General features: G+C 51.6%; 1 protein-coding gene across 1 annotated transcript in view; it reads left to right on the forward strand.

The window, feature by feature from the left end:
- Window positions 1-24,203, forward strand: part of SPAG17 (sperm associated antigen 17) — a 531,742-nt gene that overhangs the window by 481,417 nt on the left and 26,122 nt on the right. The window contains exons 30-39 of the mRNA XM_073668734.1: window positions 6,966-7,120; window positions 7,742-7,918; window positions 7,988-8,121; window positions 8,205-8,335; window positions 8,467-8,594; window positions 8,668-8,850; window positions 16,495-16,608; window positions 21,922-22,006; window positions 22,297-22,393; window positions 22,485-22,587. Coding sequence (XP_073524835.1) covers window positions 6,966-7,120; window positions 7,742-7,918; window positions 7,988-8,121; window positions 8,205-8,335; window positions 8,467-8,594; window positions 8,668-8,850; window positions 16,495-16,608; window positions 21,922-22,006; window positions 22,297-22,393; window positions 22,485-22,587 — 1,307 coding nt within the window. The remainder of the gene's footprint in view (window positions 1-6,965; window positions 7,121-7,741; window positions 7,919-7,987; window positions 8,122-8,204; window positions 8,336-8,466; window positions 8,595-8,667; window positions 8,851-16,494; window positions 16,609-21,921; window positions 22,007-22,296; window positions 22,394-22,484; window positions 22,588-24,203) is intronic.

Consider the following 24,203-nt stretch of genomic DNA (forward strand, 5'->3'; position numbering starts at 1 on the left):
GTCCCTCAAAGCTCTGTCCTAGGACCCCTACTCTTCTCAATCTATATCCTTGGCCTGGGACAGCTCATAAAATCCCATGGCTTCCAGTACCATCTGTACGCTGATGACACCCAGATCTAACACTCTGGCCCAGACGTCACCTCTCTGCTGTCCAGAATCCCAACGTGTCTAGCAGCCATATCCTCCTTCTTCTCCTCCCGCTTCCTCAAGCTCAATGTGGACAAAAATGAACTCATCATCTCTCCCCCATCTCGCATATCTTCCCCATCTGATCTATCACAATAAATGACATCACACTTTCCCCTGTACCGGCAGTCCGCTCGGAGTAACCCTTGACTCTGCCCTGTCCTTCAAATCCCACATCCAAGCTCTCGCCAACTCCTGTCGCCTCCAGCTCAAAAATATTTCCAGGATCCGTCCTTTCCTCAACCCTCAATCTTCAACTGCTTGTGCATGCCCTCATCATCTCCCGCCTCGACTACTGCTACATCCTCCTCTGTGGCCTCCCTGCTAACACTCTCGCACCCCTCCAGTCCATCCTCAACTCTGCTGCGCTACTGGTCCATCTCTCGCCTCGTTACTCCTCTGCTACCCCCCTTTGCAGATTCCTTCACTGGCTCCCATTCTCCAGCGTATCGAGTTCAAACTACTAACACTGACCTACAAAGCCGTCCATAACCTCCCTCCTCCGTACATCTCTGAACTAATCTTCTGACACATTCCCTTATGTACTATCCGGTCCTCCCAAGACCTCCTTCTCTCCTCCACACTTATTCGTTCCTCACCCAATCGCCTCCAAGATTTCTCCAGAATATAACCAATACTATGGAATTCTGTGCCTCAACACATCTGATTATCCACCACACCTGGATCCTTCAGACGGAACCTGAAAACCCATCTCTTCAAACAAGCTTACAGCCGGCCATGACCCCGCAGCCTCCTCAACACCGGAGCTACTGCAACCCCCCAACCAACAACACCGGAGCTACTGCAACCCCCCAACCTACTGTCTGCTCCCCCATCCTGTCCTCTTCCCCCTGTACCAGTCTATCATTGTTAGTTTACTGTAAGTGATATCTGTATCTGGTATGTAACCTCTTATGTACAGTACAGACCAAAAGTTTGGACACACCTTCTCATTTAAAGATTTTCCTGTATTTTCATGACTATGAAAATTGCACATTCACACTGAAGGCATCAAAACTATGAATTACCACATGTGGAATTATATACTTAACAAAAAAGTGTGAAACAACTGAAAATATGTCTTATATTCTAGGTTCTTCACAGTAGCCACCTTTTGCTTTGATGACTGCTTTGCACACTCTTGGCATTCTCTTGATGAGCTTCAAGAGGTAGTCACCGGAAATGGTCTTCACTTCACAGGTGTGCCCTGTCAGGTTTAATAAGTGGGATTTCTTGCCTTATAAATGGGGTTGGGACCATCTGTTGTGTTGTGCAGAAGTCAGGTGGATACACTGAATAGACTGTTAGAATTTGTATTATGGCAAGAAAAACGAGTGGCCATCATTACTTTAAGAAATGAAGGTCAGTCAGTCCGAAAAATTGGGAAAACTTTGAAAGTGTCCCCAAGTGCAGTTGCAAAAACCATCAAACGCTACAAAGAAACTGGCTCACATGAGGACCGCCCCAGGAAAGGAAGACCAAGAGTCACCTCTACTTCTGAGGATAAGTTTATCCGAGTCACCAGCCTCAGAAATCGCAGGTTAACAGCAGCTCAGATTAGAGACCAGGTCAATGCCACACAGAGTTCTAGCAGCAGACACATCTCTACAACAACTGTTAAGAGGAGTGTAATGCACATGCCCGGACTGACTGGCGTGTGCGTGTAAATGTAGTCATTCCACTGGACCGTACCAGAGAGTGAATGCCTGGAGGGGCGTAACTAAGTATCCACCCGATCCGACCAAGGTCGCACGACGACATACGATGCCAGTGCACCAAGGAGGGACCGAGCAGAGGGACCAGGTGCTACTCCAAGTCAGACCCCGGACACGGCTGTTGACTCACACCGGGGAATACAGGAACAAGCAGGTTAGGCTGGCACACAGACTGGTGGGTACAGGCAGACACGGCAGGTATGCAGACGGGTGGATGCTGGCAAGGACGACTGGTATGCAAACAGGGAGGTACTGGCAGGTACGGCCGGTATGCAGGCAGGTGGATGTTGGTAAGCACGACTGGTATGCAGGCAGGGAGGTACTGGCAGGTACGACAGGTTGGAGCACAGAGTGGATAGGACCCAGTACAGACTGGGACTCAGGAACAGAACCGCAGATGCGGTGGACAAACACAGCAGAGTGAGGCCGCCCGGAGCGGCGAGCAAGAGCAGAGCAAGACGAGGCCGCCTGGAGCGGCGAGCAAAGGGTCAGAGCAGAGCGAGACTGCTGGAGCAGCGAGCAAAGGGTCAGAGCAGAACGAGACTGCCGGAGCAGCGAGCAAAGGGTCAGAGCAGAGCGAGACTGCCGGAGCAGCGAGCAAAAGGGTCAGAGCAGAGCGAGGCTGCCGGAGCAGCGAGCAAAGGGTCAGAGCAGAGCGAGACTGCCGGAGCAGCGAGCAAAGGGTCAGAGCAGAGCGGACAGGGCTCTGTTCACATGGAACAGACAGGAAGGGAAAGGCAGAACCAGATACCCACAGGGTACTTGCAGTGAAGTAACGAGTGGACCACAAACACACAAACGGAAGTACAGTGACAACGAGCAGGAGTTAGGTACGAGTTTAGACTCTGCAGAAAAAGGGAAGATATGGGCGTAGAGAGAAATGGGAAATAGGCTGGAAGATAGATAAGGCAGGAACAGACACTGAGAAAAGACACAGACAACAGATCTAGGTATACGGCCCCTAGAGGGCAGAAGGAACAGGCTAAGAGCATGTTCACACGGGCCTGGAAATACAGCCTCCAGGAAGGCAGAGAGACAGCTGGCTAGAGTACACAGACAGGACTCAGTTCAGACACGGGAACTGATACCGCAAGGCAGGAAACATAGACAGGACCTGGCACATCAGTGACAAGACACCAACTGACAGAACAAGATGCTCAGGCAAGGATTCCAGGGAGGAGCTGGGTTAAATACCAGGTGACAGACAGCAATAGGCTGAGGACGCATTAGGGGTGTGTCTGCAGCAGCTACAAGAAGCAGGAAGTGATCGGGCGCCGCCCTTAAGCAGCAGAAACAGAGGCAAGCAGACAGCATGGAGGGAAGCCAGGCTAGCAGACTGGACTGGAGATCAAGTGCGCGCTCTTGCACAGTGGGAGATGGACCACTATGCAAGGACGCCGCCAGGTATGTTACAAGGAGACTTTGTGCAGCAGGCCTTCATGGTAAAATAGCTGCTAGGAAACCGCTGCTAAGGACAGGCAACAAGCAGAAGAGACTTGCTTGGGCTAAAGAACACAAGGAATGGACATTAGACCAGTGGAAATCTGTGCTTTGGTCTGATGAGTCCAAATTTGAGATCTTTGGTTCCAACCACCGTGTCTTTGTGCGACGCAGAAAAGGTGAACGGATGGACTCTACATACCTGGTTCCCACCGTGAAGCATGGAGGAGGAGGTGTGATGGTGTGGGGGGGCTTTGCTGGTGACATTGTTGGGGATTTATTCAAAATTGAAGGCATACTGAACCAGCATGGCTACCACAGCATCTTGCAGCCGCATGCTATTCCATCCGGTTTGCGTTTGGTTGGACCATCAGTTATTTTTCAACAGGACAATGACCCCAAACACACCTCCAGGCTGTGTAAGGGCTATTTGACCAAGAAGGAGAGTGATGGGGGGCTACGCCAGATGACCTGGCCTCCACAGTCACCAGACCTGAACCCAATCGAGATGGTTTGGGGTGAGCTGGACCGCAGAGTGAAGGCAAAAGGGCCAACAAGTGCTAAGCATCTCTGGGAACTCCTTCAAGATTGTTGGAAGACCATTTCCGGTGACTACCTCTTGAAGCTCATCAAGAGAATGCCAAGAGTGTGCAAAGCAGTCATCAAAGCAAAAGGTGGCTACTGTGAAGAACCTAGAATATAAGACATATTTTCAGTTGTTTCACACTTTTTTGTTAAGTATATAATTCCACATGTGGTAATTCATAGTTTTGATGCCTTCAGTGTGAATGTACAATTTTCATAGTCATGAAAATACAGAAAAATCTTTAAATGAGAAGGTGTGTCCAAACTTTTGGTCTGTACTGTACAGCGCCATGGAATCAATGGCACTATAGAAATAAATAATAATAATAATAGTTCTCCCCCCATAGTGCTCCCCCCATAGCTCGCCTCATAGTTCTCCCCTCATAGTGCTCCTCCCATAGTGCTACCCCCATAGTGCTCCCCCCATAGCTCGCCTCATAGTTCTCCCGTCATAGTTCTCCCCCCATAGTGCTCCCCCCATAGCTCGCCTCATAGTTCTCCCCCCATAGTGCTACCCCCATAGTGCTCCCCCCATAGCTCGCCTCATAGTTCTCCCCCCATAGTGCTCCCCCCATAGCTCACCTCATAGTTCTCCCCCCATAGTGCTCCCCCATAGCTCACCTCATAGCTCGCCTCATAGTTCTCCCCCCATAGTGCTCCCCCCATAGCTCCCCCCATAGCTCGCCTCATAGTTCTCCCCCCATAGCTCACCTCATAGTTCTCCCCCCATAGTGCTCCCCCCATAGCTCATCTCATAGCTCGCCTCATAGTTCTCCCCCCATAGTGCTCCCCCCATAGTGCTCCCCCCATAGCTCGCCTCATAGTTCTCCCCCCATAGTGCTTCCCCCATAGCTCACCTCATAGTTCTCCCCCCATAGTGCTCCCCCCATAGCTCGCCTCATAGTTCTCCCCCCATAGTGCTCCCCCCATAGTGCTCCCCCCATAGCTCGCCTCATAGTTCTCCCCCCATAGTGCTCCCCCCATAGCTCACCTCATAGCTCACCTCATAGTTCTCCCCCCATAGTGCTCCCCCCATAGCTCGCCTCATAGTGCTCCCCCCATAGCTCCCCCCATAGCTCGCCTCATAGTTCTCCCCCCATAGTGCTCCCCCCATAGCTCCCCCCATAGCTCACCTCATAGTTCTCCCCCCATAGTGCTCCCCCCATAGCTCCCCCCATAGCTCACCTCATAGTTCTCCCCCCATAGTGCTCCCCCCATAGCTCCCCCCATAGCTCACCTCATAGTTCTCCCCCCATAGTGCTCCCCCCATAGCTCATCTCATAGCTCACCTCATAGTTCTCCCCCCATAGTGCTCCCCCCATAGTGCTCCCCCCATAGCTCGCCTCATAGTTCTCCCCCCATAGTGCTCCCCCCATAGTGCTCCCCCCATAGCTCACCTCATAGTTCTCCCCCCATAGTGCTCCCCCCATAGCTCGCCTCATAGTTCTCCCCCCATAGTGCTCCCCCCATAGTGCTCCCCCCATAGCTCGCCTCATAGTTCTCCCCCCATAGTGCTCCCCCCATAGCTCCCCCCATAGCTCGCCTCATAGTTCTCCCCCCATAGTGCTCCCCCCATAGCTCACCTCATAGCTCACCTCATAGTTCTCCCCCCATAGTGCTCCCCCCATAGTGCTCACCCCATAACAAAGCATCAGACTGCGCAATGAATGCACTGCGCCAACGTTACAGTCCGCACTCGCTGCAGCGGACGCCAGTCACAATGTGAATGCGCCCCCAGGTGACCCGCGCAGCACCGCAGCACAGGCGAGCAGCCGAGGCCGCCATACTGCCGTCATTCTGCTTAGGAGATCGTCGCCATGTTCACATAGTGATCTCAATGTTTCTGCTGCCTCCTGACATCCCACATTTTTCTGATACTTATTGCGGGGTCTTTATGATCCTCCCCTCCCCCTTCCACTACCATAATCCAGAATTAATGCATTTTATTGTTATGATTGATCCTTGGACATTACAGCCAAAACCACAAACCACAATGAAAATAACATCATCCAGTGACGGCGTCAGAGACGGCGCTGTACGACCGCCTGATTACATGAGACAATGATATGTGATGGGACGAAGCTCCGCGTAGAGAGAGATCCCCCAAATATCTCGGTTCACTGCCAAGGCCCCCTCCCCCACATCATTAACATCCCACCGTCCCGTCATACAAAGCAATATTCCTTCCAGAGCGAGGACCATGAATATATAAATATCAGACTGACAGGACCATCCATCATCTATCCGAGACGTCCTCAGAGAGGGGAGATCCATCACAGACCGGCTCCACCGCCCCCCATATCCCTCACAAGCCCCCGATCATTAACAGAGAGCAGCTGGCAGCAAACACACATCTGACCGCAGCTCCCAAACCGCCCATGACCTCACCCCGGCGCGGGTCTTGCCCGAAACCAGAGGCCGTGTGTAATAACGACAGGTTATCGCTACACCGGGTGACATCATAGTGTTACATCGCTACATTACAGTGTTATCGGGTGTCACATTGTATCATTAGTCCAGTATATCGGGTGTCACATCGTATCATTAGTCCGGTATATCGGGTGTCACATCGTATCATTAGTCCGGTATATCGGGTGTCACATCGTATCATTAGTCCGGTATATTGGACGTCACATCGTATCATTAGTCCGGTATATCGGGTGTCACATTGTATCATTAGTCCGGTATATCGGGTGTCACATCGTATCATTAGTCCGGTATATCGGGTGTCACATTGTATCATTAGTCCGGTATATCGGACGTCACATTGTATCATTAGTCCGGTATATCGGGTGTCACATTGTATCATTAGTCCGGTATATCGGGTGTCACATCGTACCATTAGTCCGGTATATCGGGTGTCACATCGTATCATTAGTCCGGTATATCGGGTGTCACATTGTATCATTAGTCCAGTATATCGGGTGTCACATCGTATCATTAGTCCGGTATATCGGGTGTCACATCGTATCATTAGTCCGGTATATCGGGTGTTACATTGTATGGAGTCACGCTGACACTTTTATATGTTTTTTTCAGGAGAGAAACCTCAAAGTGTCACAAAGAAAGTGAAGTTTATCTGGGTTGAGAAGTCGGATTTTGTCACCATCGTCCTGAACTGTGAGGAGAAAACATGTCGTGCTGTGTCCAGTGATGGCACCGAGGTCCTGGCCGGACCACAAGGGTGGTATCAGGTGAGTGTCCTGTCCGCCGGCCGGACCACAAGGGTGGTATCAGGTGAGTGTCCTGTCCGCCGGCCGGACCACAAGGGTGGTATCAGGTGAGTGTCCTGTCCGCCGGCTGGACCACAAGGGTGGTATCAGGTGAGTGTCCTGTCCGTCGGCCGGACCACAAGGGTGGTATCAGATAAATGTCCTGTCCGCCTGCCCGACCAGAAGGCTGGTATCAGGTTAGTGTCCTGTTCGCCGGCTGGACCACAAGGGTGGTATCAGTTGAATGTCCTGTCCGCCAGCCCGACCAGAAGGCTGGTATCAGGTTAGTGTCCTGTTCGCCGGCTGGACCACAAGGGTGGTATCAGGTGAGTGTCCTGTCTGCTGGCCAGACTAGAAGGCTGGTATCAGGTGAGTGTCCTGTCCGCTGTGATGAGGACCAGTGTATTATATTATCGGCGTGCCGGCCGGACCTCAAGCAGGTGAAACCATCGGGGTCCACGATCTCTGGCCTCATTCATTTTCCTAGGATTTCTCTGAAGTTTCCATCACTTGGGTTTTCAGACGCTCCATGGAGATTCATCAGGAGGAGATCCCCTCTAGGTCATCCCAGTGATTTCTCTCTTTATGCTTTCATGTGACGAGATTTTCCCACCGAGCTCTGGGTGTCTGTCCATCAACCTTGAAGGAAAAGCCATCTACTCACCAAGATCCATGGCACAGAAGGCCACCAGGCAAGATCTGCCCCCAGCAAGTTACATCTTATCCCACACCCAGAACGTTATCTCCGAGGTGCTGGATCCTGAGGGCAATCTCTTCCAGGTAATCTCCTAGCTGTCTCTCAGGAGAGACCCATCCCAGGAGTATACATATATACTGTGCCTCTTGTAGGTGATGTTGGACGGGAGCACGTCCGTGGTTATTGCCGGTGCAGATTCTTGTGAAGAAGAAGAGTCGGAGCAGAAGGTTAAAGTCCTCGCTGAAGTCCAGCAGCCACTGGAGGTCTACGATCTACATGCTCCCCGGTATAGTAGCACCTGCCCTTCATGGCTGGTATTGCTCCGGTGACTGTCTGTCCCTTATATACCATGTGGTGGCCTCTCGGCAGTTTTTTTGTGGTCAATGCTGATGGCTCTGGCAGTGAACTCCGGCGGGCTCGAGAGGTGGAAGATTTCCTGGCCGAGTGCTACTGTGATCCAACTATCGCCATTATACGAGAGCCCACCCAAGAAGCCCCAGGTGAGCAACTGTGGGCGCATCGGGGACGTCTCATCCTGCCAGTCTGAGTGATCACAAAGACATTAATGGGCTCAATGGATAGAAGAAGTTGTGCTAGTAACCTCGTATGACCATGTCCACTCCTCTCCTAGGTGTCCAGAGCATCACTGTCCTGCAGCCTTTCCCCGAAACCTCCCCGTGGACCATGAAGAAGCAACTAAGCAACATTGTGCCCCCCAATCTCCTCACCAGAAACTGGACCTACTTCCCGGCCACTGAGGTGGGTATCTCCTTACATACGATGGCCTACAGGACACGAGCAAGTTAATCACAATAACCCTCATTATCCTCAGAGGAAAACTCCAGGACCCCCGCTGGGCATTGGTATATGGAAGGGTCTGTGTATCGGATCAGAAGAGCCTAAGAAGCCCCGGCCCCCCATACTGAAATGCCCAAAAGTGCTGAGGATTCGTCAGCTCCATCAGTACGAGCCCATAACTCAGGAGAGGCGGGAAAAGCTGGAGCTATCACTGAAGGTAAGTGGGAAATGGGGGAATGGTCACGAGCGAGCCCAGCTGCCGAGCATCATCCCATAACCATGTATAGTCCTCGAGCGTCGCCCCCATATCCTTGTATTATCCCCCGAGCGTCACCCCATAACCTTGTATTGTCCCCGAGCATCACCCCATAACCTTGTATAGTCCTCGAATATCACCCTATAATCTCGTATTGCATTAACTTGCGAAAGTATTCACCCCCTCGACATTTTTTGTGTTTTTCTACCTCACAACCTGGAATTTCACAGTTTTTTTTGATGGTTTCCATCAGTTCATGTAAAGAACATGCCGACAACTCTGAACAAGTTTGCTTTTTATGGGGAAGCAAACAACAAATAGGACAAAATAACTGAAAACTTCAGTGTGCATAACTATTCACACCCTAAAGTCAGTCTCTATGAGCTTTCCACATCTCGCCACTGGGATTTTTGCCCATTCCTCAAGGCAAAACTGCTCCAGCTCCTTCAGGTTCGATGGTTCCCTCTTGTGAACAGCAATCTTCACGTCGGACCACAGATTCTCCATTAAGGTGGGCTGTGACTCGGCCACTCCAGAACATTTACACGTTTCCCCTTACACCACTCTAGTGTTGCTTTAGCAGTTTGCTTTGGGTCATTGTCTTGTTGGAAGCTGAACCTCCGTCCCAGTCTCAAATCACTGACAGACTGAAACAGGTTTTGCTCAAGAATTACTTCGCACCATTCATCTTCCCTGCGACTCGGACCATTTTGCCTGTCCGTGCTGCTGAAAAACATCCCCGCAGCATGACACTGTCACCACCATGTTTCACTGTGGGTATGGTGTTCTTGGGGTATTGAGCTGTGTTGGTTTGGTGCCAGACATAGCGTTTACCTTGGTGGTGAAAAAGTTCACTGTTTGTCTCATCTGCCCACAGCTCCTTCCTCCATACATTTGGGGAGTCTCCTACATGTCTTTTGGCAAACTCGAAATGAGCCTTACTATTATTGTGTAAGTAAAGGCTGTTTTTCTGCCCACTCTTCCATAAAGGCCACCTCTATGGAGTGTATGGCTTATTGTGGTCAGATGGACAGGTACTCCAGTCTCTGCTTGGGAACTCTGCAGCTCCTTTAGGGTCACCTTTGGTCTCTGTGCTGCCTCTCTGATTAATGCCCTCCTTGCCTTGGCTGAGAGTTTTGGTGAGCGCCCTCTCTTGGCAGGTTTGTTATGTTACCATGTTCTTTCCATTTGATGATAATGGATTTGATGGTGCTCCGGGGAATCTTCATTGGGAGATTGGGAGATTTTTTTCATAACCAACCCTGACTTGTACTTCTCAACAACTTTGTGCCTGACTTGTTTGGAGATCTCCTTGGTCTTCATGGTGTTGTTTGGAGATCTCTTTGGTCTTCATGGTGTATTTTGGAGATCTCCTTGGTCTTAATGGTGTTGTTTGGAGATCTCATTGGTCATAATGGTGTTGTTTGGAGATCTCCTTGGTCTTCATGGTGTTGTTTGGAGATCTCCTTGGTCTTCATGGTGGTGTTTGGAGATCTCCTTGGTCTTCATGGTGGTGTTTGGAGATCTCCTTGGTCTTCATGGTGTTGTTTGGAGATCTCCTTGGTCTTCATGGTGGTGTTTGGAGATCTCCTTGGTCTTCATGGTGGTGTTTGGAGATCTCCTTGGTCTTCATGGTGTTGTTTGGAGATCTCTTTGGTCTTCATGGTGTTGTTTCGAGATCTCCTTGGTCTTCATGGTGTTGTTTGGAGACCTCCTTGGTCTTTATGGTGTTGTTTGGAGATCTCCTTGGTCTTCAGGGTGGTGTTTGGAGATCTCCTTGGTCTTCATGGTGTTGTTTGTAGATCTCCTTGGTCTTTATGGTGTTGTTTGGAGATCTCCTTGGTCTTCAGGGTGGTGTTTGGAGATCTCCTTGGTCTTCATGGTGTTGTTTGGAGACCTCCTTGGTCTTTATGGTGTTGTTTGGAGATCTCCTTGGTCTTCAGGGTGGTGTTTGGAGATCTCCTTGGTCTTCATGGTGTTGTTTGGAGATCTCTTTGATCTTCATGGTGTTGTTTGGTTAGTGGTGCCTCTTGTTAATGGTGTTGCAGCCTCTGTGGTCTTTCAGAGAAGGTAAAGTGTGTATACTGACAGACATGTGACATTAGATTGCACACAGGGGGACGTCCTGTCACTAAGCATGGGACTTATGAAGGGAATTGCTTTCACCAGAAATTTATTGGTGCTTCATCCCAAAAGCGGTGAATACATATGCACATCCCAATTTTTAGTTATTTGATCCCATAAATTTAATTTCTGCCTATATTTTTCTCACTTCACCAATTTAGACTATTTAGTGCTGATGCTTCACACACAAATCAGATTACAAAAATATCTACACACAGATTATAATGTAACAAAATAGGGAAAAAGCCGAGGGGGTGAATACTTTCTCAAGCCAATGTATCCCCAAGCTTCATCCCATAACCTCGTATTATCCTCGAGCATCACCCCATAACCTCGTATTATCCCCAAGCTTCATCCCATAACCTCGTATTATCCCCAAGCTTCATCCCATAACCTTGTATTATCCTCGAGCATCACCCCATAACCTCGTATTATCCTCGAGCATCACCCCATAACCTCATATTATCCTCGAGCTTCACCCCATTTCCTCGTATTATCCTCGAGCATCACCCCATAACCTCATATTATCCTCGAGCATCACCCCATAACCTCGTATTATCCCCAAGCTTCATCCCATAACCTCGTATTATCCTCGAGCATCACCCCATAACCTCGTATTATCCTCGAGCATCACCCCATAACCTCGTATTATCCCCGAGCATCACCCCATATCCTCGTATTATCCTCGAGCATCACCCCATAACCTCGTATTATCCTCGAGCATCACCCCATAACCTCATATTATCCTCGAGCATCACCCCATAATCTCGTATTATCCTCGAGCATCACCCCATAACCTCGTATTATCCTCGAGCATCACCCCATTTCCTCGTATTATCCTCGAGCTTCACCCCATTTCCTCGTATTATCCTCGAGCATCACCCAATAACCTCTTATTATCCTCGAGCATCACCCCATAACCTCGTATTATCCTCGAGCATCACCCCATAACCTCGTATTATCCTCGAGCATCACCCCATTTCCTCGTATTATCCTCGAGCTTCACCCCATTTCCTCGTGTTATCCTCGAGCATCACCCCATAACCTCTTATTATCCTCGAGCATCACCCCATAACCTCGTATTATCCTCGAGCATCACCCCATAACCTCGTATTATCCCCAAGCTTCATCCCATAACCTCGTATTATCCTCGAGCATCACCCAATAACCTCGTATTATCCTCGAGCATCACCCCATTTCCTCGTATTATCCTCGAGCTTCACCCCATTTCCTCGTGTTATCCTCGAGCATCACCCCATAACCTCATATTATCCTCGAGCATCACCCCATAACCTCGTATTATCCTCGAGCATCACCCCATAACCTCTTATTATCCTCGAGCATCACCCCATAACCTCATATTATCCTCGAGCATCACCCCATAACCTCGTATTATCGTCGAGCATCACCCCATAACCTCTTATTATCCTCGAGCATCACCCCATAACCTCGTATTATCCTCGAGCATCACCCCATAACCTCGTATTATCCTCGAGCATCACCCCATTTCCTTGTATTATCCTCGAGCATCACCCCATAACCTCGTATTATCCTCGAGCATCACCCCATAACCTCGTATTATCCTCGAGCATCACCCCATAACCTCATATTATCCTCGAGCTTCACCCCATTTCCTCGTATTATCCTCGAGCATCACCCCATAACCTCGTATTATCCCCGAGCATCACCCCATATCCTCGTATTATCCTCGAGCATCACCCCATAACCTCATATTATCCTCGAGCATCACCCCATAACCTCGTATTATCCCCAAGCTTCATCCCATAACCTCGTATTATCCTCGAGCATCACCCCATAACCTCGTATTATCCTCGAGCATCACCCCATAACCTCGTATTATCCCCGAGCATCACCCCATATCCTCGTATTATCCTCGAGCATCACCCCATAACCTCGTATTATCCTCGAGCATCACCCCATAACCTCATATTATCCTCGAGCATCACCCCATAATCTCGTATTATCCTCGAGCATCACCCCATAACCTCGTATTATCCTCGAGCATCACCCCATTTCCTCGTATTATCCTCGAGCTTCACCCCATTTCCTCGTATTATCCTCGAGCATCACCCCATAACCTCTTATTATCCTCGAGCATCACCCCATAACCTCGTATTATCCTCGAGCATCACCCCATAACCTCGTATTATCCTCGAGCATCACCCCATAACCTCGTATTATCCTCGAGCATCACCCCATTTCCTCATATTATCCTCGAGCTTCACCCCATTTCCTCGTGTTATCCTCGAGCATCACCCCATAACCTCTTATTATCCTCGAGCATCACCCCATAACCTCGTATTATCCTCGAGCATCACCCCATAACCTCGTATTATCCTCGAGCATCACCCCATAACCTCGTATTATCCTCGAGCATCACCCCATAACCTCGTATTATCCTCGAGCATCACCCCATAACCTCGTATTATCCCCGAGCATCACCCCATAACCTCGTATTATCCTCGAGCATCACCCCATAACCTCGTATTATCCCCGAGCATCACCCCATAACCTCATATTATCCTCGAGCATCACCCCATAACCTCGTATTATCCCCGAGCATCACCCCATAACCTCATATTATCCTCGAGCATCACCCCATAACCTCATATTATCCTCGAGCATCACCCCATAACCTCGTATTATCCTCGAGCATCACCCCATAACCTCGTATTATCCTCGAGCATCACCCCATAACCTCGTATTATCCTCGAGCATCACCCCATTTCCTTGTATTATCCTCGAGCTTCACCCCATTTCCTCGTATTATCCTCGAGCATCACCCCATAACCTCGTATTATCCTCGAGCATCACCCCATAACCTCGTATTATCCTCAAGCATCACCCCATTTCCTCGTATTATCCTCGAGCATCACCCCATAACCTCGTATTATCCTCGAGCATCACCCCATAACCTCGTATTATCCACGAGCATCACCCCATTTCCTCGTATTATCCTCGAGCATCACCCCATAACCTCGTATTATCCCCGAGCATCACCCCATAACCTCTTATTATCCTCGAGCATCACCCCATAACCTCTTATTATCCCCGAGCATCACCCCATAACCTCGTATTATCCTCGAGCATCACCCCATAACCTCGTATTATCCCCGAGCATCACCCCATAACCTCGTTTTATCCCCGAGCATCACCCCATAACCTCGTTTTATCCCCGAGCATCACCCCATAACCTCGTATTATCCTCGAGCATCACCCCATAACCTCGTATTATCCTCGAGCATCACCCCATAACCTCGTATTATCCTCGAGCATCACCCCATAACCTTGTATTATCCCCGAGCATCACCCCATAACCTCGTATTATCCCCGAGCATCACCCCATATCCTCGTATTATCCCCGAGCATCACCCCATAACCTCGTATTATCCCCGAACATCACCCCATAACCTCGTATTATCCCCGAGCATCACCCCATAACCTCGTATTATCCTCGAGCATCACCCCATAACCTCGTATTATCCTCGAGCATCACCCCATAACCTCGTATTATCCCCGAGCATCACCCCATAACCTTGTATTGTCCCTGAGTGTCGCCTCATAACCTAGTATTATCCTCGAGCATCACCCCATAACCTCGTATTATCCCCGAGCATCACCCCATAACCTCGTTTTATCCCCGAGCATCACCCCATAACCTCGTTTTATCCCCGAGCATCACCCCATAACCTCGTATTATCCTCGAGCATCACCCCATAACCTCGTATTATCCTCGAGCATCACCCCATAACCTCGTATTATCCTCGAGCATCACCCCATAACCTTGTATTATCCCCGAGCATCACCCCATAACCTCGTATTATCCCCGAGCATCACCCCATAACCTCGTATTATCCCCGAGCATCACCCCATAACCTCGTATTATCCCCGAACATCACCCCATAACCTCGTATTATCCCCGAGCATCACCCCATAACCTCGTATTATCCTCGAGCATCACCCCATAACCTCGTATTATCCTCGAGCATCACCCCATAACCTCGTATTATCCCCGAGCATCACCCCATAACCTCGTATTATCCTCGAGCATCACCCCATAACCTCGTATTATCCTCGAGCATCACCCCATTTCCTCGTATTATCCTCGAGCATCACCCCATAACCTCGTATTATCCCCGAGCATCACCCCATAACCTCTTATTATCCTCGAGCATCACCCCATAACCTCTTATTATCCCCGAGCATCACCCCATAACCTCGTATTATCCTCGAGCATCACCCCATAACCTCGTATTATCCCCGAGCATCACCCCATAACCTCGTTTTATCCCCGAGCATCACCCCATAACCTCGTTTTATCCCCGAGCATCACCCCATAACCTCGTATTATCCTCGAGCATCACCCCATAACCTCGTATTATCCTCGAGCATCACCCCATAACCTCGTATTATCCTCGAGCATCACCCCATAACCTTGTATTATCCCCGAGCATCACCCCATAACCTCGTATTATCCCCGAGCATCACCCCATATCCTCGTATTATCCCCGAGCATCACCCCATAACCTCGTATTATCCCCGAACATCACCCCATAACCTCGTATTATCCCCGAGCATCACCCCATAACCTCGTATTATCCTCGAGCATCACCCCATAACCTCGTATTATCCTCGAGCATCACCCCATAACCTCGTATTATCCCCGAGCATCACCCCATAACCTTGTATTGTCCCTGAGTGTCGCCTCATAACCTAGTATTATCCTCGAGCATCACCCCATAACCTCGTATTATCCCCGAGCATCACCCCATAACCTCGTTTTATCCCCGAGCATCACCCCATAACCTCGTTTTATCCCCGAGCATCACCCCATAACCTCGTATTATCCTCGAGCATCACCCCATAACCTCGTATTATCCTCGAGCATCACCCCATAACCTTGTATTATCCCCGAGCATCACCCCATAACCTCGTATTATCCCCGAGCATCACCCCATAACCTCGTATTATCCCCGAACATCACCCCATAACCTCGTATTATCCCCGAGCATCACCCCATAACCTCGTATTATCCTCGAGCATCACCCCATAACCTCGTATTATCCTCGAGCATCACCCCATAACCTCGTATTATCCCCGAGCATCACCCCATAACCTTGTATTGTCCCTGAGTGTCGCCTCATAACCTAGTATTATCCTCGAGCATCGCCCCCGTATCCTCGTATTATCCCCCGAGCGTCACCCCATAACCTTGTATAGTCCCTGAGCATCGCCCCCGTATCCTCGTATTATCCCCCAAGCGTCGCCCCATAACCTAGTATTATCCTCGAGCATCGCCCCCGTATCCTCGTATTATCCCCCGAGAGTCGCCCCATAACCTTGTATAGTCTCTGAGCGTCGCCTCAGTAAACTGGTAATATCCACAAGCGTCACCCCCGTGACCTTATATTATCCCCTGAGGGTCACCCCCCATAACTTTGTGTTACTTTGTGGTGGCAGGAATACATCAACAAGGTTATAAAGAAAGAGGAAGAGTTGCAAGAACTAAACATCAGAGACCCCAGAACCGTGGAGGAGAAGGAAGGCGCCGCTGATCTTCTGCAACTGGTGCTGGTGAGGAGCTTCTGTGCAGGGGCGGGATCCTGGAAAATGACAGTCGCATGGGATGGGCAGGAGAGAAGGATCCTGGGAAATGACGGTCACATGGGATGGGCAGGAGAGAAGGATCCTGGGAAATGACGGTCACATGGGATGGGCAGGAGAGAAGGATCCTGGGAAATGATGGTCACATAGGATGGACAGGACGGGAGGAGAGAGGAGGATCCTGGGAAATGACAGTCGCATGGGATGGGCAGGAGAGAAGGATCCTGGGAAATGATGGTCACATAGGATGGACAGGACGGGAGGAGAGAGGAGGATCCTGGGAAATGACAGTCGCATGGGATGGGCAGGAGAGAAGGATCCTGGGAAATGATAGTCGCATGGGATGGGCAGGAGAGAAGGATCCTGGGAAATGATGGTCACATGGGATGGGCAGGACCGGAGGAAATGAGGATCCTGGGAAATAATGGTCACTTGAGATGGGCAGGAGAGGAGGATCCTGAGAAATGACAGTCACATGGGATGGACAGGACTGGAAGAGAGGTGGATCCTGGGAAATGATGGTCACATGGGATGGGCAGGGGAGGAGGATCCTGGGAAATGATGGTCACATAGGATGGGCAGGACGGGAGGAAAGGAGGATCCTGGGAAATGACAGTCATATGGGATGGAAAGGAGGAGAGGAGGATCCTGGGAAATGAAGGTCACATTGGATGGGCAGGACGGGAGGAAAGGAGGATCCTGGGAAATAATATTCACATGGGATGGGCAGGGGAGCAGGATCCTGGGAAATGATGGTCACATAGGATGGTCAGTACTGTAAGAGAGGAGGATCCTGGGAAATGATGGTCACATGGGATGAGCAGGACGGGAGGAAAGGAGGATCCTGGGAAATAATGGTCACTTGGGATGGGCAGGAGAGGAGGATCCTGGGAAATGACGGTCACATGGGATGAGCAGTATGGGAGGAGAGGAGGATCCTGGGAAATAATGGTCACACGGAATGGACAGGATGAAAGAAAAGAGGAGTATCCTGGGAAATGATGGTCACTTGGGTTGGGCAGGACGGGAAGAGAGGAGGATCCTGGGAAATGACGGTCACTTGGGATATGCAGGACGGGATGAGAGAGGAGGATGCTGGGAAATGATGGTCACATGGGTTGGGCAGGACAAAGGATAGGAGGATCCTGGGAAATGACAGTCGCATAGGATGGGCAGGACGGGAGGAGAGAAGGATCCTGGGAAATGATGGTCATATGGGATGGACAGGATGGGAGGAGAGGAGGATCCTGGGAAATGATGGTCATATGGGTTGGGCAGGTTGGGAGGAGAGGAGGATCCTGGGAAATGACGGTCACATGGGATGGACAGGATGGGAGGAGAGGAGGATCCTGGAGAATGACAGTCACATGGGATAGACCGAATGGGAGGAGAGGAGGATCCCAGGAAATGACGGTCATATGGGTTGGACAGGATGGGAGGAGAGGAGGATCCTGGGAAATGACGGTCACATGGGTTGGGCAGGACGGGAGGAGAGGAGGATCCTGGGAAATGATGGTCACTTCGGATATGCAGGACGGGAGGAGAGGAGGATCCTGGGAAATGATGGTCATATGGGATGGACCGGATGGGAGGAGAGGAGGATCCTGGGAAATGACAGTCACATGGGATGGACAGAATGGGAGGAGAGGAGGATCCTGGGATATGACAGTCACATGGGATGGACAGAATGGGAGGAGAGGAGGATCCTGGGAAATGATGGTCATATGGGTTGGACAGGATGGGAGGAGAGGAGGATCCTGGGAAATGATGGTCACATGGGATGGACAGAATGGGAGGAGAGAGGAGGATCCTGGGAAATGACAGTCACATGGGATGGGCAGGATGAAAGGAGAGAAGAGGATCATGGGAAATGATGGTCACCTTGGATGGGCAGGACGGGAATAGAGGAGGATCCTGGGAAATAATGGTCACTTGGGATGTGCAGGACAGGAGGAAAGGAGGATCCTGGAAAATAATGGTCACATGGGATGGGCAAGAGAGGAGGATCCTGGGAAATGACAGTCACATGGGATGGGCAGGACGGGAGGAGAGGAGGATCCTGGGAAATGACGGTCACATGGGATGGACAGGACGGGAGGAGAGAGGAGGATCCTGGGAAATAACGGTCACATGGGATGGACAGGGCGGGAGGAGAGGAGGATCCTGGGAAATGACGGTCACATGGGATGGACAGGGTGGGAGGAGAGAAGGATCCTGGGAAATGACGGTCACATGGGATGGACAGGATGGGAGGAGAGAGGAGGATCCTGGGAAATGACGGTCACATGGGATGGACAGGACGGGAGGAGAGGAGGATCCTGGGAAATGACGGTCACATGGGATGGACAGGACGGGAGGAGAGAGGAGGATCCTGGGAAATGACAGTCACATGGGATGGACAGGACGGGAGGAGAGAGGAGGATCCTGGGAAATGACAGTCACATGGGATGGACAGGACAGGAGGAGAGGAGGATCCTGGGAAATGACGGTCACATGGGATGGACAGGACGGGAGGAGAGAGGAGGATCCTGGGAAATGACAGTCACATGGGATGGACAGGACGGGAGGAGAGAGGAGGATCCTGGGAAATGACGGTCACATGGGATGGACAGGACGGGAGGAGAGGAGGATCCTGGGAAATGACGGTCACATGGGATCGACAGGACGGGAGGAGAGAGGAGGATCCTGGGAAATGACAGTCACATGGGATGGACAGGACGGGAGGAGAGAGGAGGATCCTGGGAAATGACGGTCACATGGGATGGACAGGACAGGAGGAGAGAGCAGGATCCTGGGAAATGACGGTCACATGGGATGGACAGGACGGGAGGAGAGAGGAGGATTCTGGGAATTGACAGTCGCATGGGATGGGCAGGAGAGAAGGATCCTGGGAAATGACAGTCGCATGGGATGGGCAGGAGAGAAGGATCCTGGGAAATGATGGTCACATGGGATGGGCAGGAGAGAAGGATCCTGGGAAATGACAGTCGCATGGGATGGGCAGGAGAGAAGGATCCTGGGAAATGATGGTCACATGGGATGGACAGGACTGGAGGAAATGAGGATCCTGGGAAATAATGGTCACTTGAGATGGGCAGGAGAGAAGGATCCTGAGAAATGACAGTCACATGGGATGGACAGGACTGGAAGAGAGGTGGATCCTTGGAAATGATGGTCAAATAGGATGGGCAGGGGAGGAGGATCCTGGGAAATGACAGTCATATGGGATGGAAAGGAGGAGAGGAGGATCCTGGTAAATGAAGGTCACATTGGATGGGCAGGACGGGAGGAAAGGAGGATCCTGGGAAATAATATTCACATGGGATGGGCAGGGCAGGAGGATCCTGGGAAATGGTGGTCACATAGGATGGTCAGTACTGTAAGAGAGGAGGATCCTGGGAAATGATGGTCACATGGGATGAGCAGGACGGGAGGAAAGGAGGATCCTGGGAAATAATGGTCACTTGGGATGGGCAGGAGAGGAGGATCCTGGGAAATGACGGTCACATGGGATGGGCAGTATGGGAGGAGAGGAGGATCCTGGGAAATAATGGTCACACGGAATGGACAGGACGAAAGAAAAGAGGAGTATCCTGGGAAATGATGGTAACTTGGGTTGGGCAGGACGGGAAGAGAGGAGGATCCTGGGAAATGATGGTAACTTGGGTTGGGCAGGACGGGAAGAGAGGAGGATCCTGGGAAATGACGGTCACTTGGGATATGCAGGACGGGATGAGAGAGGAGGATGCTGGGAAATGATGGTCACATGGGTTGGGCAGGACAAAGGATAGGAGGATCCTGGGAAATGACAGTCGCATAGGATGGGCAGGACGGGAGGAGAGAAGGATCCTGGGAAATGATGGTCATATGGGATGGACAGGATGGGAGGAGAGGAGGATCCTGGGAAATGATGGTCATATGGGATGGACAGGATGGGAGGAGAGGAGGATCCTGGGAAATGATGGTCATATGGGTTGGGCAGGTTGGGAGGAGAGGAGGATCCTGGGAAATGACGGTCACATGGGATGGACAGGATGGCAGGAGAGGAGGATCCTGGAGAATGACAGTCACATGGGATGGACCGAATGGGAGGAGAGGAGGATCCCAGGAAATGACGGTCATATGGGTTGGACAGGATGGGAGGAGAGGAGGATCCTGGGAAATGACAGTCACATGGGTTGGGCAGGACGGGAGGAGAGGAGGATCCTGGGAAATGACGGTCACATGGGTTGGGCAGGACGGGAGGAGAGGAGGATCCTGGGAAATGACGGTCACTTCGGATATGCAGGACGGGAGGAAAGGAGGATCCTGGGAAATGATGGTCATATGGGATGGACCGGATGGGGGGAGAGGAGGATCCTGGGAAATGACAGTCACATGGGATGGACAGAATGGGAGGAGAGGAGGATCCTGGGAAATGACAGTCACATGGGTTGGGCAGGATGGGAGGAGAGGAGGATCCTGGGAAATGACAGTCACATGGGTTGGGCAGGATGGGAGGAGAGGAGGATCCTGGGAAATGATGGTCATATGGGTTGGACAGGATGGGAGGAGAGGAGGATCCTGGGAAATGACAGTCACATGGGATGGACAGAATGGGAGGAGAGAGGAGGATCCTGGGAAATGACGGTCACATGGGATGGGCAGGATGAAAGGAGAGAAGAGGATCATGGGAAATGATGGTCACCTTGGATGGGCAGGACGGGAATAGAGGAGGATCCTGGAAAATAATGGTCACATGGGATGGGCAAGAGAGGAGGATCCTGGGAAATGACAGTCACATGGGATGGACAGGACGGGAGGAGAGAGGAGGATTCTGGGAATTGACGGTCACATGGGATGGACGCGAGGAGAGAGGAGGATTCTGGGAATTGACGGTCACATGGGATGGACGGGAGGAGAGAGGAGGATCCTGGGAAATGACGGTCACATGGGATGGACAGGATGGGAGGAGAGAGGAGGATCCTGGGAAATGACGGTCACATGGGATGGACAGGACAGGAGGAGAGGAGGATCCTGGGAAATGACGGTCACATGGGATGGACAGGACGGCAGGAGAGGAGGATCCTGGGAAATGACAGTCACATGGGATGGACGGGAGGAGAGGAGAGAGGAGGATCCTGGGAAATGACGGTCACATGGGATGGACGGGAGGAGAGAGGAGGATCCTGGGAAATGACGGTCACATGGGATGGACGGGAGGAGAGGCAGATGTACTTTTAGGTGTTTAGAGTGATGATGATGATGATGATTATTGCTGATGCTGATAAGCTCCTCCCACAGTCGCTGGCTGACGCCCAGGCTCCTCCCCAATCATCCGTTCTGGGCCGGGAACCTTCCACATCGTGCACTCTGGACCAGATGCAAGGTAACGGTGCCTTTCCCTTTAAGTCCGGATGTTCCCCTCCGCTGCCGTGTTCTCAGGTGCGGGTCCCCGATATTCATAGTCCTCACCCCAGTATTACACCCGGCGCAGAGAAGTCCAGGAAATCCGGAGCTCAGCAGCAGCCGGTGACCGGACCATGATGGCAGCGACGACGTGCTGCTAATCCCCCCATTACACCCATATATATATGGCCACACAGTGCAGGGGTCCGGGACCCTCCTCGCGCGTCGCAGCTTCACATTACACTTATTTCTGTGTCCTGTTCCCAGCAGCCGACATCGCCCGTCTGTACGAGAGCGCCGTTGCCCCGCCTCCACCGCCAACCGTGGCCAGACCGCAGCGCGGTGTCCAGGACCGGGACCAGCGCAGGTAACCAGAACCGAGACCACTCCCAACCCCCATGATACGCCGGTACAGAAGGGCCCTGGACCGGGTGTTACAGGGATGTTTATACCTGCAGACAAGAGATCCAGGAGCAGAAGAAGCAGCTGGCGGCCATGAGGAGCCACAATCTTCCCCCGTATTTCCAGTCTGAGGTCGGGATAGAATTCCTCCAGAAACAGGTAAGACGGCAGCCGCGATGGAGACCCCATACCAGCACAGCAGGGACTTGTACTGACCCACAATTCACCAGAGATACGCCTGTCACCCCATTATACCGCTGTCACACCATCGTACTCCTGCCACCCCATTATACCGCTGTCACCCATCATACGCCTGTCGCCCCGTTATACCGCTGTCACCCCATTATACCGCTGTCACACCATCGTACTCCTGCCACCCCATTATACCGCTGTCACCCATCATACGCCTGTCGCCCCGTTATACCGCTGTCACCCCATTATACCGCTGTCACCCCATCGTACTCCTGTCACCCCATTATACCACTGTCACCCCATTATACCGCTGTCACCCATCATACGCCTGTCGCCCCGTTATACCACTGTCACCCCATTATACCGCTGTCACCCCATCGTACTCCTGTCACCCCATTATACCGCTGTCACACCATCGTACTCCTGTCACCCCATTATACCGCTGCCACCCCATCGTACTCCTGTCACCCCATTATACTGCTGTCACCCCATTATACCGCTGCCACCCCATTATACCGCGGTCACCCCATTATACCACTGTCACCCCATCGTACTCCTGTCACCCCATTATACCGCTGTCACCCCATTATACCGCAGTCACCCCATTATACCGCAGTCACCCCATTATACCGCTGTCACCCCATCGTACTCCTGTCACCTCATTATACCGCTGCCACCCCATCATACTCCTGTTACCCCATTATACCGCTGTCACCCCATCGTACTCCTGTCACCCCATTATACCGCTGTCACCCCCATTATACCGCTGTCACACCATCGTACTCTTGTCACCCCATTATACTGCTGTCACACCATTGTACGCCTGTCACCCCATTATACCGCTGTCACCCCATTATACCGCTGTCACCCCATTATACCTCTGCCACCCCATCGTTCGGCTGCCACCCCATTATACCGCTGTCACCCCATCGTACTCCTGTCACCCCATTATACCGCTGCCACCCCATTATATCGCTGTCACCCCATCGTCCAGCTGTCACCCCATCGTCCGGCTGTCACCCCATCTTTCGGCTGTCACCCCATCGTCTGCCTGTCACCCCATCTTTCGGCTGTCACCCCATCTTTCGGCTTTCACCCCATCGTCTGGCTGTCACTCCATCGTCTGGCTGTCACTCCATCGTCTGGCTGTCACTCCATCGTCCGGCTGTCACCCCATCTTTCGGCTGTCACCCCATCGTCTGCCTGTCACCCCATCGTCCGGCTGTCACCCCATCTTTCGGCTGTCACCCCATCGTCTGCCTGTCACCCCATCATCCGGCTGTCACCCCATCATCTGCCTGTCACCCCATCGTCCGGCTGTCACCCCATCTTTCGGCTGTCACCCCATCGTCTGCCTGTCACCCCATCGTCTGCCTGTCACCCCATCATGCGGCTGTCACCCCATCGTCTGCCTGTCACCCCATCGTCTGCCTGTCACCCCATCGTCCGGCTGTCACCCCATCATCTGCCTGTCACCCCATCATGCGGCTGTCACCCCATCGTCTGCCTGTCACCCCATCATGCGGCTGTCACCCCATCGTCTGCCTGTCACCCCATCGTCCCCCGGTCACGTCGGTCCTGTG

This window comes from Phyllobates terribilis, unplaced genomic scaffold, assembly GCF_046119375.1.
Source record: "Phyllobates terribilis strain yellow unplaced genomic scaffold, ASM4611937v1 Scaffold_2__4_contigs__length_985480577, whole genome shotgun sequence".
In the NCBI taxonomy this organism is placed as follows: Eukaryota; Metazoa; Chordata; class Amphibia; order Anura; family Dendrobatidae; genus Phyllobates; species Phyllobates terribilis.